We start from the raw sequence: 18,996 nt of genomic DNA, 5'->3' as shown, positions 1-18,996 counted from the left end.
AGGACTGTACAGTGGTATAGTGTAGTCCAGTCTCATCAAATTTTGGAAGCTAAGCATGGTTGATACTTAGATGGGAGACCACCAAGGAAGACTCTGTGGAGGAAGGTAAACCACCTCTGCCTAGTCACTTGTCTTGAAAACCCTATGGGGTTACCATAGTATGTCTGTACCTTGACAGTACTTTACACAAACACACAACCTAGTAAGCACTGCTGGAAGTTAAGTGTTGCTGGTGAGGCATCTCCTACCTTAGCGGGAGACCACCCTCATATTCAGTTATCTCTATGCATATGCAAATTGTTTTCCAGATGAAAATAACAGTTCAGTTTACCAAACTGGGAAGCAAAAGCCAAGCCAAGCCACTTATTTATCACCTCAAAACATTCTATTCCGAAATAATTGCGTGAAGTAATAAGAAGAAATGAACCATCAATGCTTCTAATGCAACCATAATCTTACGCATTCCAATTGGCAAACAATAGCTGAAATTAGGTATGTGAATTCAGTTCCAATTGCTGCAAGCAAATTGTCAAAGACCACAATATTCCATTACATGCCCTGTGGTATTTTGCCCTATTTTTCCTCTCAAACTCTCATAGAAAAGGCTGCAGGATAGATAGACCCACAATTCCAACTGAGTAAGGCTGTTTCTGTTTTCTTATGAAATGTGGATAAAAGTATTAGACATTGTTTAATGTCTGTACAGGAAAGGAGTGTGAATTTACTTGTATGTTTTGTCATTATACTTTCATAATACCAGTACAAAATATCTATACCAAAAATCTGACCTTATCCAAACAGAGGGTGTAGTCTTTGGTGCCCAAAGCAACCATTTGTATATAGAAAGTGTTCTTTCTCAGAACACATTTAACCCAAAAGGGACATTTATATTTCAGTAGTCCAAGGATCACCATACCTTCTCAGAGTTGTTTTCTACATTCATTGGCCTGGGCAGCAGCGTGTATGCTATAAATCTAGACTGGAATAGAAGGGATGGTTGAAAGCAGGCCTATTTTACACAGTACAGGATGAACCACCAATACAGTACTTAAAGGTTGAAGTGCCACCCCACCCATCACCCACCCCCAGCTGGGGCACAGAATCTCACAACCCAAACTCCTGTTGCTCAGGGGGCATAGAATAAACCCCAGTGGCATGATGAGCATAATGGTGTCACTTTCATGGAAAACCCAGAAATGACAGCAGGTAGCTCTAGGAATTGTCAGGTTTTGCTGTACACTTCCAGTGACTACATCACCTCCAGATTTTCCCCAGAAGTGACACAGTCACACCACATCATCACAGCATGGTGTAGTGGTTGTGAGTGACAGTCTCTAATCTGGAGAACCAGGTTTGATTCCCCACTCCTATACCTAAAGCCCGCGAAGTGACCATGGGCCAGTCATAGGTTTCTCAGAACTCCCTTAGCCTCACCACCTTACAAGATACCTGTTGGGGGAAGAGGAGGGAAGATGATTGTAAGATGATTGAGACTTTTTATGGAAGATAAAAGCGGGATATAAGAACTAACTGTTCTTTCTTTACCTGGGACTTGCTCCCACCCCCACCGCAACCGCTTTCATGTGTCCCCCCCCAACATTATCTAAACCCCTAATCAAGACAGAGCTTTTGAGGAAAGGGGGATGTCTCTGAACATGACCACACTAAAAGGGAAAGCTCTCCAGAGTGAGTTAATGTGGGTTTATAGTTCCTTTTGGCATTCATGCAAAGAAAGGCAGAATGGATGGCACTCCAGCTCTCTCTGCATGCATAGTAGCAGCAGATCCTTACAAAACAGACAAAGGAAATGGAAGCCACAGAAGGCAAAAGGGAGAAGAGGCCAAGAGGAAAGTTTAAAGAGCAGACTTTCAAACACCATTTAACCAGATGAAAGGAAGTAAGGCTGCAGGTGTCAAATGTCAGTGAACTCCAGAGAAAGTGGTAATAAGACAGAAAGAGTGGGGGTGTGAATTAGAAGGAACTCATGGTTAGCCAAAAGGAAAGGTTCAGCAGAGAAAAGCTAAAAAGAGATAAGAGACTGTTGATAAGGGACAAAGTGAAAATATTTAAATCAAAATGTATCAATTTAAACTTTCAGATAATGAAGTGGAAGCCAATGAAGACAATATAACAAAGGAGAAACATCCACCCAACAATATGTGAGTGGGGACCCTAAAGAGAAAAAGGGTTAGGAGTGGAATCAAGAGAGTGAAACTGAGAAACATGCAAATCAGAAATAATGACAATTTTAAAAAATGAAGGAATAAATGAATAAACCAGTACCTTTGATGTAGAAGGAGACAACCCCCATAATTTAACAATATTAAAAGTTAGAAATAGCAGGTTTTTACATAAGCTTATGTGGCAGAAAGCCCTGTGCACCTGCAATCACCATTGTGGTTTGGGTCCATGGGGAGTTCGAGACACTTAGGCCCCTTCCGCACACGCAAAATAATGCGTTTTCAAACCACTTTCACGACTATTTGCAAGTAGATTTTGCTATTCCGCACAGCTTGAAAGAGCACTGAAAGCAGTTTGAAAGTGCATTATTCTGCGTGTGCGGAATGAGCCTTAGAAAGTCTAGTAATGTGTTCCACGTGGAAATCAAACTTCCAGAAGAGAAACTAATAAAAAAAATTATTTAAAACAGAATGTCCACATACAATGGACAGCAATGGTTACAAAGTAAAGGCACACATACATTCCTCTGTCCCTTCTCTAGACATATCCTGAGTGTTATTCTAGGATAAATGTTTTCCTCTTAAGTTTATAGCTTTTGATCAGTCATCCATTACCATAAGTCTTTGTTCAGGCTGCCTGTCCTTTGTTAACTCTGTGTGGTAATGGTGGCCATTAAGATGGAGCTCAGGTGTAAGAGTTCCTTCCTCCAAGTTATTCCCTCAAACAGGCCTCTTAAAATGGACTACATTCCCCTCATGTCCAAGGAATGTAACTCATCTGCCTGCCATCACCCTGTGGGTCAGTCCTTCTCTTTCTCTCATTTCCACTATGAGATACAACTCAGCATTTGGCTTCCCCAAGACTATCCCTCTTAGGTGTCACATTCCTGCCAGGATGTGAGATACTCCATGATTATTCTCTGCTGGCTAGAAACAATTGGACAACCAGAACTTAAAGGTTCCTGAAAGAGCCATCAATAGTATAGGGTTCCTGTTGCCTATACTCACACTGACAGAAAAACTTATTGGAATGAATGTGGGGCAGGGGAGGGTTGTAGCCCCAAGACCCTCAGTAGTGTGATGCAGCTTAAAGTGGAACACATTTCTCATAAATAAGAAAACAGCTTAAAAATACATAAATAAATACACACATACATACATAAGAAAAGAGCTTAAATAAAAAAGAAAACAAGGGAGAGAAGAATCAAATAAAAGCTCAAGGCTTTGTGCCTGAGGAGGACGACGAGGAGGACGAGGAGGAAAAACAGAAGCACTAGCCGGAGACAGAAGAGAAACACACACACAAGTTCAGACCTGCAATTCAAATTATACCTCGGATTATGAGAACTCAACCAGGCAGAAAAAAAATTAGACAGGGATAAATATTAGAAAGACAAAATAAACAAATTAGAAGGGAAGAAAACAGAGTTTCAGATCATCAGCACAGAGGTGATAATTAGCGTTAAAAGCACAGAAGTAGAGCTAGGAGAAGTGCTTTCAAGACATTTGAGGAACTGCCATTGAAAAGTAGGAGACATCCATTAATTCATACATACAGGAGAATATCCACAGAAAGATAAGAATGAAAGCAAAAAAAAAAAACCAGTGGGTCCATTAAAACCAACAAAACCTACAGAACAGAAAAGGATATAATGACTAATGAACGTGATTTAGCAATTAAGAAACCCTTGAGTAGTACACAGATCTCTGTACTTTCTCATCCTGCTGCTTATTTATTTGTTTGTTTGTTACATTTTTAGACCGCCCTCCCCCAAAGGGTGGTGTACATCAATATAAATATCAGAATAAAATAAGCATAAAATTAATTAAAATTTACAGTACGACAGATTAATGAACACCAGCGGATGGTGACCTTCCCTCCCCCCTCCCCACCCCATGGGAGGCTTAGATGGTATGAGGGTCCAATGGCTAACCTGGCTGGCCAAAAGGCTGGCTGAACAGGTCCGTTTTGCAGGCCCTGCGGAAACTCTGTAGATCTTGTAGATCTTGTCCTTGTAAAACACAGAGGTCCTGTGGCTGGATATGGGGGTGGGGAAGGGTTCTAACTACTGAATTTGGATGGAGTGGCTTTACCATCTGCCTCTTCTGCCAAAAGCCTGGGTGTGATCTTGGAGCCTTCCTTTTCTATGGAGGCCAAGATCACATATATGTTCAAAGTGGAATTTTCCCATCTTCAACAGGCTAGACAGCTGGCCCCCTACCTGTCCCATTTGGACCTGGCCACAATTATCCATGTGTGGCTACCTCCATGCTGGATTACTGTAACTCACTCTGTGCTGGCCTGTCCTTGAGATTGCTCCATAAATTGCAACTGGTCCAGAACATGGACGCAAGGGTTCATACCCAGATCCCAGTAATAGCACACATTCAATCTGTGCGCTGGTTAACTCTAAATCATCTTCAAGGTTTTGGTGTTAACCTTTAAAGTCTTGAGCAGTCTGGGACCTTGGTATCTTTGGGACCTCATCTCCTCATATTGCACTTTGATGTACTATTAATAACCGTCTGATAGCCGCTGGCACCAAGGACATCCACCCAGTGGGAGTCAGCAGGTTCGCACCACTTTGGCAGAACCAGTTGTTGAAATGATGCTTGTAAACAACCGGTTGTTAAATTATCTGAATCCCACCACCGGAACCAGTAGTTAAATTATTTGAATCCAACCACTGTATCAACCTAACCTCATAAGAACATAAGAACATAAGAACAAGCCAGCTGGATCAGACCAGAGTCCATCTAGTCCAGCTCTCTGCTACTCGCAGTGGCCCACCAGGTGCCCTTGGGAGTTCACATGAAGGATGTGAAAGCAATGGCCTTCTGCGGCTGTTGCTCCCAAGCACCTGGACTGTTAAGGCATTTGCAATCTCAGATCAAAGAGGATCAAGATTGGTAGCCATAAATCGACTTCTCCTCCATAAATCTGTCCAAGCCCCTTTTAAAGCTATCCAGGTTAGTGGCCATCACCACCTCCTGTGGCAGCATATTCCAAACACCAATCACACGTTGCGTGAAGAAGTGTTTCCTTTTATTAGTTCTAATTCTTCCCCCCAGCATTTTCAATGAATGCCCCCTGGTTCTAGTATTGTGAGAAAGAGAGAAAAATTTCTCTCTGTCAACATTTTCTACCCCATGCATAATTTTATAGACTTCAATCATATCCCCCCTCAGACGTCTCCTCTCCAAACTAAAGAGTCCCAAACGCTGCAGCCTTTCCTCATAAGGAAGGTGCTCCAGTCCCTCAATCATCCTCGTTGCCCTTCTCTGCACTTTTTCAATCTCTTCAATATCTTTTTTGAGATGTGGTGACCAGAACTGAACACAGTACTCCAAGTGCGGTCGCACCACGGCTTTATATAAGGGCATGACAATCTTTGCAGTTTTATTGTCAATTCCTTTCCTAATTATCCCCAGCATAGAGTCTGCCTTTTTCACAGCTGCCATACATTGAGTTGACATTCCCATGGAACTATCAACTAAGACGCCCAAATCCCTTTCCTGGTCTGTGACTGATAGCACTGACCCCTGTAGCGTGTATGTGAAGTTTGGATTTTTTGCCCCTATGTGCATCACTTTACATTTTGCTACATTGAACTGCATTTGCCATTTCTTAGCCCACTCACCTAATTTATCAAGGTCCGCTTGGAGCTCCTCGCAATCCTTTGTGGTTCTCACCACCCTACATAATTTGGTATCATCTGCAAACTTGGCCACCACGCTACCCACCCCTACTTCCAGGTCATTTATGAATAGGTTAAAGAGCACTGGTCCCAATACGGATCCTTGGGGGACACCACTCCCCACATCTCTCCATTGTGAGAATTTCCCATTTACACCCACTCTTTGCTTCCTGTTTCTCAACCAGTTTTTAATCCATAGGAGGACTTTCCCTCTTATTCCTTCATTGCTGAGTTTTCTCAATAGTCTCTGGTGAGGAACTTTGTCAAAAGCCTTTTGGAAATCCAAGTAGACAATGTCCACTGGTTCCCCCTTATCCACATGCCTATTTACATCCTCAAAGAACTCTAGTAAGTTTGTAAGACAGGATTTGCCTCTGCAAAAGCCATGCTGACTCTTTCTCAGCAGGTCTTGCTTTTCTACATGTTTTATAATTTTATCTTTAATGACAGATTCTATTAATTTACCAGGAACAGATGTCAAACTGACTGGCCTGTAATTTCCCGGGTCCCCCCTAGATCCTTTCTTAAAGATTGGTGTGACATTGGCCATCTTCCAGTCTTCAGGGATGGAGCCTGATTTCAAGGATAAGTTGCATATTAAAGTGAGAACATCAGCAATTTCATCAGCAATTTCAGCCAGGTAGAACTCTCTGCCATCTGACATCAGGGCCCTGCTAGACATTAGTCAGTTCCATGGGGCCTATAAAATGAAGAAGTTTCATCGGGCCTTTGGTTGAGGCAGTCATAGGTCTTTTCCAATTTGCTGGCCTCCTGGTACTTCTCCCCCTTCTCCCCTCCTCCCCAGTAGCTACAGAAAAATGTTTTGGGAGGTAGGTAGAATTTTTTAAGGCTATAGCTGAACCTTTGATGGTATTCTAATGGAAGTGTAATCCTTAGTCACCATCACAGTTAAAATTTGGGGGTTTTAATGTTTATTGTGATTTTATTGCTTTTATGATTGTTGATTATTATTTATGTTGTTTAAATATGAGCATTAATCACTAATGTCTAGCAGGGCCCTGAGTCTAGCCTTTGACTGGAAAAGGGCAGGGTAACAAATTTAATTTAATAAAAATAAAATAAATACCTTATAAACATCGATCAGGTTGCTGACAGTGTGTAAATGAGGACTGTGGCCATTTCAACACTTCAGGATTTCAAAGAAGCCTAGTTCAAATGCAGGGAGCTGGGCCAGAGGGAGCTTCAAACCTCTTCTATGATCATATTTCTTTAGTGGGAAAAGAATTCTATGAATCTTCAGAACAGCAAGAACTTTTTCTCATTCTATCAATGTACTCCAGCTTCACAAGAAGGAACAAGGGCACTTGCCTCCACAACAGTTCTCTACTTGGCCAAGGCTGACACCTAAATACTACCAAATTCATTTCATTTACTTCAAGAAGCTGCCATTACAGAACAGTAGATACTGGTTATTGTCAACAGGGAAAGGTTTGCAACAAGAGCCTCAAATCCATTACTTGCCCTCCAAGCCTTACATTTGCCTCTTTACTATCCATCTGGAATGGGACTCATTCTTCCTTAATATTTGGAAAATAGCACATGAAACCATGTTTGCAGGAACAAAAGTACTTTGCACTTTAATTGTTATATAGAAGGAAATTACACATTGGCATCCTTTCCAGAGCAATGTGTACTGCCCCACAGAGCCCCACCCTTCAAATCTACCTGCAACCACAATCATGGTTATCTAAAGGTTTGATTGAAAACTAAATAACACACTTATTCAGTAGTGTTGACTCAAAGCCCTTCCCCTTCGATGAGGTCAGAGTGTGCATGCAAACTGCACATAATCATTTTCCCAATCTGACATGTTGTTTGCATGCACCTTTCTTCACAAATAGCATGAGCAGTTCTGCTCTGCTAGTCTGCAGCTTGTAAATGCAAAGAGTTAAGCATTCAAATCCTTATATGTATGCCTACAATATTTGTCTCAATCATGGATATGCTTCCCATGGATGTATTTCTATAACAGAAATACTTAATCAGTTACAGTGCAACTCTAAGCAGAGTTAACCCTTCTAAGCTTATTGACTTAAATGATCTTGCTTAAGATAGCCCTTTTAGTCTGCCACTTCCTCAGCAAAATTCTGGAATATAAAAACCATCAATTATAGTCACCCTATTGTTTGTCCCAAATCTAAAAAGGACAACATTCAGGATTATACTATCTTAACACAGGTAATTAAAACCCAGGATCAGTCCCTTGCTCATCACTTTTCCTCTTGCCAAATCATGCTCATTGGGACCCTCATTTCACATCTATTACATGACTTTCATCCCTGGTCTTCATAGAACTACCCATTCATTTCTAAACATTTTGTGCAGGTTTTTAAAAATGAACACAAAGGCAGTGCTGAATTTTCAGCATGCTACATGAAGCCTATATTCAGCCTTAGTCCCTGCTGTTCCTGGGCAGCAGAAACACCTGTGTCAAAGTGGTTCTGAAAAAGCAAACTTTCTTGTCCATGCTACTGCTACTACCTAACTTGGACTGTATAAAACAGTCTCCTACTGGAAAAGAGGATCATGGTTTTAGCGTGAACTTTAATGAGCAGTAGCATCAAGAGTCACCAGAGAAGACAATAACGTTAGGAAAATTTGAAGACAGTGGGAATAGAGGAAGACCCAGCGTGAGAGAGATTCACCCAGTAAAGGAAGCTACAGTCCTCAGTACGGACCTGAGCAAGACTGATAACAATGTGATGTTGTGGAGGTGATTAATTAACAGGGTTGCCATAAACCAGAAGTTATTTGACAGCACTTAACATTTACATACAGTGTTTATCTGCTGTTTACTCCTTTGACATGCTGTCCCATTGCCATAATTTTTGCTAATAGGGATATATAGATTCACTGTGAGATGGGCCAGCCAAAGTCTACACTTTAAAAAGTCTTTTTCTCAGCAAAATACATAACATGTGCAACTGTGGCCTCCCATGGCTGCAGACTGCCATTTCCTTAGCCATGGAAAGACAAACCTAAATCCTAACTGGGTCTAAAGGAAAGCATGAAATCAGGACTTGTGTTCACCAATGCAAGCCACACTTTTAGAAATTTACTCATACTGTCAAAAATCACTTCAGTGATTCATAGCATTGTTTTTCACATCTGCCTCTTTCTCCATGAGATTCACACAAAGCCTTCATTACTAAATATGTAGCCAAAGGGTGTAACTAGCAGTTTCGCCTTGGGGCAATTCTCTTAACATGTTTGGTCACCAGCAGATTTTTGTTTTTTGGGTTTTTTCCATGTTCCAGAAGAGCACCCTTTCATTTCTGCAAGGAGCCTTTAATTGCCTCCCACATTCATTTCAACCTTGTAATTTCAGAATTTTTGGCCAGTTTTCAACTTTGATGATCTTCGCCAAAAAATACGCTAGAACAGAAATTTGTGCATAAAAAGAACAATCTGGCAAAGTTAACAACTGAGTTCAATCAGGAAAAACTGAATAGTTAAATAGTTTTAAAATTGTTTGGCAACCACATTAGAGGCAAAACTATCAGGCTCTGCCCATTTGCTTTAGAGAAATTAGAAAACAAAGGAAACAAAAACCACGGATGGTGCCCCAGGCACTTTCAAGGAAAGGCAGGATGAAAGAGTTTGCGGTACACAGGATCTTTGCCATCTATGCACGGAGGAGCCAATGGAAAAAATGTAAAGGCAATCAAGATACTGAATAGTCATATGCCAAAAGCAAATATAATAGCAGCAAAAAAAAATCAGTTTTTATATCTTCCATTTAAAGTACTGATAGAGGCTGGAACCCCCAGACCTTCTGCTTCAAATGGAATCTCTGCATTTAAAAAGTGACACAGATATTTCAAATAAATGAAAACAAACAGACTTCTCATATCTGCTTAGTGTTCAGCACAGCAACATCAAGTGTACCCCTTCCTGCCTTCAGCAAGGGCCCCACCAGGCATAGCAAGCAAGTAGAATCTAAGGAATCTCCTGGAATTTGGGTGATTAGGTGGACCAAGGGAAGAGTCTGGGATTCTACTGGGGCATTCAGTTCCTCCAGTAGAAGCTTAATGGGGTGTTATTTAACCTCCATACTACAAAAAGCTTCAACTGCCCATTTCCACACATTAAGCCCCAATTAAAAAGACCAAGAGCTAGAGAAAAACTCCCCCCACCCCGTCCCTTGGGCGCTACGCCACTGCCCGTGCCTCCTCCAGCCCCCATCCACCGCCTGCCATTTTCAATGTCAAAATAGCACTGGGGAGGGGAACCTAGTTCCTTGTTTTTGCTGCTCCAAATGAACAGAATAATCCCCATGAAGCGGCAAAAAACCCTCCCCCGTCCATGCTATTTCAGCATGGGGGAAATGATGGGTGGGGGGGAGGCAGGAGTCCTTCCTCTTCCTATAGTGGCTTTCCAAGCCCAAATAGGATTTTCTGTATTTTTAAATAGCCATTTCCCCAAAGTGAAAGTTTGGTTCAGCTCTTTACATCCAAAAACCCCTTTATCAAACAAAAATCATCAGGAATATATAAATCCCAGATAAAAATATATAATGAAGTAAGAATCAAAATTCAAGTGTAAATTTACTGGATCTATTTGCAATAGAGTAATCCAGAATGTATAGAGACAAATACAGTGAAAAAGCCAGGATGTTTCAGATGTTTTGAATAGTCCTAGCTCTGCCCTGGTTTTCTGAAGGACCTCTTCTTCTTTTTTTTTTTTTTTTGGGGGGGGGTTTTGAGGTTGTTCTAATTCTCCCTTTTGACATGAGCTTTGCTACATTTTTATTTTACTTTATTATCAAATTTATATACTGCCCCTCCCCTGAAGGGCTCTGGGCCAGTAATTTTGTCTTTCGGCCAAACCTACCTCATAGAGTCGGTGTGAAGATAAAACAGAGAAGGGTGAATGATGTATAAAATGCTGAGCCTCTTGGACAAATGGGGGGAATAAAAATGAACTAAATCAACCAATCAGTAAACCGTATGAATTACAATGGCCTGAGATTAATTTTGGGCAGTGAAGTGACTGCTCCTTTTTGCTGTTAGATACATGGATGCAGACTCAATTCTCCTTTGCCACTACTAACAGCTGTACCATTATCACTACCATAGACATTAAAATTATATTGTTACAACTGCTAAAGGTTATGTCTACTTCTAACAAGTTTAATATTATGAACCTAATAGTTATTATATGTGCCAGTGGAATTTGATTCCACATGATATGTTCTGGAGCAAGGCATTAGATATAGAACTAAAAGTCACAAATTTATATAGGAATTACAAACAAAACACCACTAGGAAGCAGATTCATTCAGCAAGTAAACCACATAACCATCAAAGCCCTGAAGGAACTGTATGTAATCCAAGGCAACCAATCTGGATGCAAATTGTGTGGAGATTCTACAAATGGTTCATCAAAAAACATTCTGTTGATAATAGTAACAACACCCCAGGCAATTTGAATGATCAGATTACATGTCTGCAAACAAAAAGAAATGAAATTTCAAAGCCTACTTTTCCCAATATTGTTACCGTAGTCCAGTGGTGGCGAACCTATGGCACGGGTGCCAGAGGTAGCACTCAGAGCCCTCTCTGTGGGCACGCGCACACAGAGTTCGTCATGTGGGGGTGAAATCATCCCCCACACACACACACATCTAGGTTGGCCTGAGCCGCTGGACTTGAGGTGCGTGCACCTCAGCGAGCAGGGAGGACTCGGCTGGCGAGCCTGATGCCTGTGCTCCAGGTGGCTGCTGCCCGGGGGGAGGGGGGAGGCAGCAGAGATGCTAGAGAGGCGCAGAGTAGCACATGTGGGACTTGCTGGAAGCTGAACATTGTCTGAACAGAGGCAGCACACTGTTTATTTCTAGAATTTTATTTCTCTTCAAGACCAGGTCAAGATTTATTTCTCTTCAGAACCAGGTCAAGACATAGAGCCCTGAAGATGCTGGTATATGTCTGTAATAAGACTGATTGACTGATTGAGAATCCTGACATCCAGTAGTCTTTTCACGGGTCTTAAAGTTGTGCATACAAGCAAAATACACACAATGCCTCTATTCAGATAACATGGCCGGCACAAGCACATGGCCAGCACAAAGGTCAGCCCGGCCTTTTGTAGGCCCTGGCCGGCCTCTTCTAAATGACGTCGCGATGCTGCCGCCACAACGCCTGCCCACAAGGGGCATGGTTGGGAGGCCCCCATCCGCCCTTACCAGGATGGAATCCGGGGACTCCTTCCTGCCCTTCCGGGCAGCAACTGTGGCCATGATGATTTACAGCAGCTCTTTTCTCAGAAGTTGGATAATTCCAGGTATGTATGAAAGTAATGTTAAAAGGCTCGTAAGAAACTGCATTTTTTAAATGAATTAGGTGCTGTACTGCATAATGCACAGAAGCCACAAAGCTTTATTATGATATCAATCACATTTGTGTCTTTCAAGAGAACTCCAGCTAGATAGGTCAACTGAGTAACGAAGTAAGCAACAAAATGATCAGGCCTACTGTGAAGGAGAACCCTAATGTAATCCTCTGCCAAACATGTCAGCTACATTCTTTTGGCATCTAAGAACTGTTTCCATCACTCAGGATGATTCACATTCTCTGTCAGCAATAATTCCAGAGAAGCAGATGTGCTGTCTGTTGCACAAAAAATAAATAGGAGTCTTGTGGCACCTGAAAAACCAAAAAGAGGTTTTTCTGGTTGTGTGTGGGGAGATGTCTTGTTAAATTCAAACATAAGTTTTCCTTCCAAAATTGCAAGTCACTCCCTTCTCTCCTCACAAAGTTCATATACAAATGGAGAGTTTCCAACCTTTTCTAAGCCAAACAGACATACACTGAACTTGTCGAAGGCTTTCACGACCGGATTCAACTGGTTCCGGTGGGTTTTCCAGGCTGTGTGGCCGTGGTCTGGTAGATCTTGTTCCTAACATTTCGCTTGCATCTGTGGCTGGCATCTTCAGAGGTGTATCACAAAGGGAAGTCTGTTACACACTGTATCATATACAATGATACACACAGACTCTGAAGATGCCAGCTACAGATGCAGGTGAAACGTTAGGAACAAGATCCACCAGACCACGGCCACACAGCCCGGAAAACCCACCAGAACCAATACATTGAACTAATGTTGCATGTATGTCCACTTGGCTGAGGAAAGCTTAGAAGCTTTTCTGAACTTGGTGGGTTGACTATCAAATGAAATCATGATATACAAAGCAAAGAGGACTTTCCAAACAAAAACATGTCTTTAGGGCTTGTTTGTTTTCAACATCTGCCTCAATCTGGTGACCTATTCCAAGGATTCAGGAACCTGTTTCTACATCAAAATCCCAAACTGTATAGCATCAAATTTTAAGATATGCAAATCAGAATGTATTCCGCAAATGAATTATGGTCTGATACAATAATCAAATTAAAACACCAGAGGGGTCAGACAGGGATGCGTATTGGCACCCCATCTCTTTAACATCTACATAAACGATCTTCAAAACCACCTTAGCAAAGTCAATGGCCATCCTCCTAAAATTGGACAATGTCCCGTTCCACTCCTTCTCTATGCTGACGATGCTGTTATTTTATCCCAAACATCCATTGGACTCAAAAGATATCTAAGAGCTTTTTGACTACTGTGATCTCAACAAACTAAAACTAAACAGTGAGAAGTCAAAAATAATCGTATTTTCCAAAAACTGGCGTCCTCTTTCCTGGAAAATTAACAATATTGAGATCAAGCAGGTACAATCCTTTAAATATTTAGGGATCACTTTTCAATACACAATCTAAAAATATGGATCCCTTCATAGATCCTGCTTAATCCTCATCCAACCAGACGCACCATGTCTGGCATAATCCAATTTTACTAACGGAAAAGGAAACCAGCGATCAGTAAAAAAGCCGCGTGATTAAAAATTTTCCAAGCAAAGTTGTTGCCTAAAATCCCTTCAATACGGCATCCCAATTTGGATGTTGCATTTCCTAACGTGATGTTGAACAAATCCAAAGCATATTATTTTCTCTGGAGAGAAAGGGATTCTTTTTTTTTTTGGGAGTCCCCTGAATAGTGTCACCCTATCCAACCTTTATGTCTCTGGAAGTTGGCCTCTCATATGTGGAAACAGAAGCTTGGATTGCCACCCATTAAAGTATTGGCTCAAAATACATTTTAGATCAACTCTGCAGGTGATATAAACTCAAACCTTTTTAAAGACAATTTTCAATTCTATTGGTTCAAAGTCATTTGATGAACAAAAATCAGAACCATAGGATTTGATTTGGACAATGTCGGGACTGATAGTGAACTGCATATTTTCAATCAGATCCGCGAAAAGACTGAGGGATTCTGGGGAAACATCATTGTTTCTATCCAACAAAGGCGGCTGTATGCTCTCTCCCGCCTCCCCTCGGAATACAACTTCGCAAGTTACAGAGCAAAGAGCTAAATATATCTCTCTATCTCTGTTATCCATCAACCAACGTCGTGCATTCATGCTAGCATCGCCTCAATATTTTCCCATCAAGCCCTTTGAAAACCTCTAATGTGGGAGGATAATTCTCCGGTAGATCCCTAAATCACTCAGAGACTTCATGCCATTCTTGCGGGATGTGGATCTATAGAAACCATAACCCATATCTCCTTCTGGAATGCGCCGTGGTTCTTCCACAGTAACTCCGCGCATGATTTCCTGTAATTCACCCTCTGCTGCTTCCAAGACTTGAGCACTCCAAGTTCCAGGCCACTCGCTTTCTGCTAAGTGACTGTAATCCATCGATCACCTTGGCAGTGGCTAAATTCTTGGAAAGCATTTTAAATACCCATATTTAAATGTTTTAAAAGTTTTCTCCTTTAAATGTTTTAAAAGTTTTCTCTTTTCTCTTTTAAATGGAAATAATTTGTATGCCATTAAAGGTTAAAATGAAATGAAATGAAAATTAAAACACCAACAGTGTTTTAAGGTAAAATCTTCCACTGTAAAATCTTCCACTGTAAAATCTTCCACTGTATTTAGAAGGGAGCAGTTCTGTCTGAGACAGAACTGTGAACCCTAACCTAAGAAACCTTTCCTGGGAGCAAGCCTCCCTGAATAAAATAAGATAATAAAATAAGACTTCCCTCCAAACTGACCTGCCTAAGATTCCTCCTTATTGTATATTTGTTCCTATTTCGCGCAAGTCCACATTTAGCAGCCTATCTACAAATGGGACCCAGGACCATTGAGATGGAATCATTACAGGCAAATAACATTGACGATGATGAAAACATTTATATGCCAAGTTTCCTTGTAGCTCAAGGTGGCTACTTTACTTTCGGGTGCTCAAAATAGAAGCACTCAAGGAATTTAGTTTCCCAGTGACCAAAACTATTGTTCTATCACTGCAGCAGCAACACAGGAATGGATGACAGGCCTAGACTCATGTTTATGCTGTTGCTGATCAAGTCCTTGCAACCTTCAGAGGTACTGCCAGCAGTGTTGTAGCAATGGAAGAGGATGGACAAGAGTGACCACAGGCTACTACTAAGCAAAAAGTCTTCCTGAGCTTCTGCTTCTGGCTGAAACTCTTAGTAGACAACATATGTTGGATGCAAGCCTCGATGTGTGTGGGGGGGGGACGGTGATCCCCCCCCCCGACAAACTCTGTGTGTGCGTGCCCACAGAGAGGGCTCTGAGTACCATCTCTGGCACGTGTGCCATAGGTTCGCCACCACTGACCTATATCAAACTGGTGGCATTTTGTAACCAAAATTATTTTCTACCGACATGCAGAAGCAAATTGTGTAATGCACTCTGGACTCCAGCAAGGTTTGGCCATAGGCAACCACCTGGATGTAGCTCAGCACATGTTTCTATGATTACCTGTGTATCATGTTTCTATGATTACCTGGTGTTCTATTAATGTATGTGAATAGCTGGCTACAATTAAATGATTGTAGGAAGCAATACTGGGGAAAGCACATACCCAGTACATTTTACTTTGTACTATATGGGGGCAAAAATAATGTTACAGTGATTTTATATAGATAGCATAATACCTCAACATCAGTAGGCACAAGGGTTCTACCTTCAAGGATTGGGCTGACACAAATCTTTATAGCAAATTGGGTAGGCTAAGAGAAGAGCAAGCACAGAAGACCCAATTTTCAAACAACAGCGTCTTTTGCCACTTAGGGTTCACCTATATCAGTGATGGCAAACCTTTTCAAGACCAAGTGCTCAAATTGAAACCCAAAACCCACTTATTTATCACAAAGTGCCAACATGGCAATTTAACCTGAATACTGAGGTTTTAGTTTAGAAAAAACGGTTGGCTCCAAGGCACACGTTACTCGGGAGTAAGCTTGGTGAAGCAACCATGCAACACTTTGAATGGGTCGTGATCAGTGGCCCAGGCCAGCCTAAATGAGTGTGTGGGGGGGGAGTGATTTTCCGCCCCCCCCCCCGACAAACTCTGTGTGTGCATGCCCACAGAGAGGGCTCTGAGTACCATCTCTGGCACGCGTGCCATAGGTTCGCCACCACTGACCTATATCAATTAATCTAATCTTCATGTCTCCAGTGCACCTCTGGTATGCACAGTCCCCCTATGCTTTGGGATGGACTTCCTCCTGTCTGCATCATAGACTGGCACAAACACATAGGGATTTTGTTTGTTTGTTTGTTTGTTTTGTAATCTGCATGGAAGTAGCAGCCATGTCAACACACCATTCATCCCCACCTCTTCATTTCTGGGGTGGGATTGTGCTGGAAGTGATTTTTCCCCACTTGTGCTCATTCACTGGTCATATAAAGGCACAGTAGGAGTAAAGCAAGAATCCATACAAACAGCGTGCTAAAGTAACCAAAAAGGACTCTGCCATCTAACTACAAGAGGGCTGACAAAAAAGAATGGCTTGATGCTGCAGGTTGTGGGAGGCAGTGCCAGAATTCAGTTAACTCCTACTCAGGGTTTGCAGGCATCCTAACTAGTTTGGGTTCAACAAGCCACACAGATCTAAGTAAGGTCAGGCAGAGAAAAGCCAACCATCTACCCACACCCAGTCAATGACATTATTTTGCTCCTTTTCTTCGCTCAGGGAACACTAAAAGAGTCTGCTGAGGATGTAAAGGGACTACCAAAGCTAGGAAGAAATTACCACAGTGGGGTGGCTGCCTTTAGCAAGCTACTGAACACTATACCAACAAGCTGCTTGGCAGGTTTTGTCACAGTTTGCAGGCACTAATTCTGGGCTGTCAATTAGCATTTAGTGAGCACTAACCATGCACTAAAGCTGCACAGAACACAGAAAGGACACTATCTCTGCCCAACAGGGTTGCAGGCCCAGAAGAAGATCACTTCACTTTTTAACCTATCAGTTTTGAGAAAGAAGACATGAAGGAGGAATAGCTGAGAACACACAGCATAAAATGCCAGAGGTGCACTGGAGACATGGTGATTCAGGAAAGGCATCATCCAGTTCATTATCCAGATTGTTTTTCTAAAAGAACAGCAAAAGTACTATTTCTATTCATTAGAGATTAGCATTAATCTCTACAATACTAATTGTATAATTACATTCATCTTCCTGGGCCATGTACGGCTGGGTGCGATCCAAAGCAACATGAGTTTTTACTATCACAGGACTGGGGGGGATTTGCAGGGAAAACAATGGAGGGGAGGCAGGTAAAATATCTCTATGTGCAACACACACACAAAAGCAACAGGTTGTTGCCTGTAGATGCATATGTCATTAAAATACCCTAGGATTGGTCTATTCAGCTCATCTTGCATCCATGCAAACAGGTACATGTTCTCAGATGAACACAAAATGTGTCAGTTAGGCAATCCCCTAAATGATTGTATCAATTCCCACAACTATCAGGATGCTTTTTTTTGCTCCTTTGTCATAAGCATGGGAATTTCTGAATACACACCCAAGAAGTGTTGGGTCAACATGAACTGATTACAAATAGATTTCTTGAACCAGTCCCGAGTCTGTAAGACACCATCACATTTTAACTCATGAATCTTCTTGCTGCTATGAAATACTGTTGCCGCGCCCAACAACCTGTCCACCATGTTCCCGGGCACCAGGAGACTCGGCCGTGCGTTCCCACCAAAGTGACCTGGCTGCCTCTTTCATCCAACTTGGCCCCCTGCTGGTTAGTGAACAGCTCGCAACCGGGAACAGGAAGATATCTCAGCTAAACGTAACTCGGATCCAGCTTTGACCACACACACTCTCAGGTAGATCCTCTGCATATCCCGGTGGGCGCAAGCACTAACTTCACCTTCAGTCTGTCCCTGTCAAATTCCCAGAGTTCCCAAATGCCATTCGATCAAGTGCTTGTGTGCGCGCACAAACAGGCTGCAGAGTGACCGAACAGAACTTCGGCCCCCTCAAGAACTTCGGGTCAATTTCAACTTTAGAGCCGAAGTGCCCAGTACTCTTACAGACTTCAGTACTACTCCCATTTTCATTCCAGGCAGCAAAGGTGCGCCGCTGATTTGCACCAGCTTGATGCAGCCATACCTTAGAAACAGCTCCGTTTCCTTTTGAGAAGTGGAGCCAAACTGATTTCCGAGGCAGCGCTTGTCCCCCCCCCCCCTCCGGCTCACTCACCCCAAAGTGCTGATGAAGCCATTGACCGAGCCTTCCGCATACAAGGAGACGATGTCCCCAATGTGCAAGAAACTGGACATCTCATTCATGATTCCAACGGCCTGTCCCGGTGCCTTTTCTTCTCGGCTCCTACCGCCCCGCTAAGAGTCCCACCATGTGGCTGGCGGGATGTCCAGAACCAGCGGTGCAAAGGCTCTCCCACACGGTGCACCGGACAACAACTGCGGAGATCAGGCGCGGGACCCCCGTTTACACGTGCTTGTGCTTATCTAGGACGTAGCCCAGCTCCACAACTCCGAGAAGGCAGGGCTGGATCCAGAAGTGGTATATTGGGGGGGCGGGGGGGTGGAGAGAAAACGGAGACTCGATCAGAGATTTGCATGAGTTCCCACTCTCTTCCTTTCCTACAGCCCTCTACCTGCAGCCAATGGAAAACGATCAGGAAGTCCTGATGAAACATTTGATGCAAATAGTGCCTGAGGGGTGGGAGAGAGAGAGAGAGCGAGGCCCCACCCCTGCCTTCCGCG

At 42.5% G+C, this 18,996-nt stretch overlaps 1 protein-coding gene across 1 annotated transcript in view; it reads right to left on the bottom strand.

Moving 5' to 3' along the window:
- The window catches only part of ITPR3 (inositol 1,4,5-trisphosphate receptor type 3), a 118,458-nt gene extending 99,462 nt beyond the window's left edge, over positions 1-18,996 (bottom strand). Inside the window, 1 exon segment of the mRNA XM_048497870.1 lies at positions 18,470-18,996. Within this exon segment, the coding sequence (XP_048353827.1) occupies positions 18,470-18,558 (89 nt within the window). The 5' untranslated portion in view covers positions 18,559-18,996.

This window comes from Sphaerodactylus townsendi, linkage group LG05 (assembly GCF_021028975.2).
Source record: "Sphaerodactylus townsendi isolate TG3544 linkage group LG05, MPM_Stown_v2.3, whole genome shotgun sequence".
Classification (NCBI taxonomy): Eukaryota; Metazoa; Chordata; class Lepidosauria; order Squamata; family Sphaerodactylidae; genus Sphaerodactylus; species Sphaerodactylus townsendi.
The sequence above is the reverse complement of the archived record's forward strand: the minus strand, read 5'-3'. Positions and strand labels throughout refer to the sequence as shown.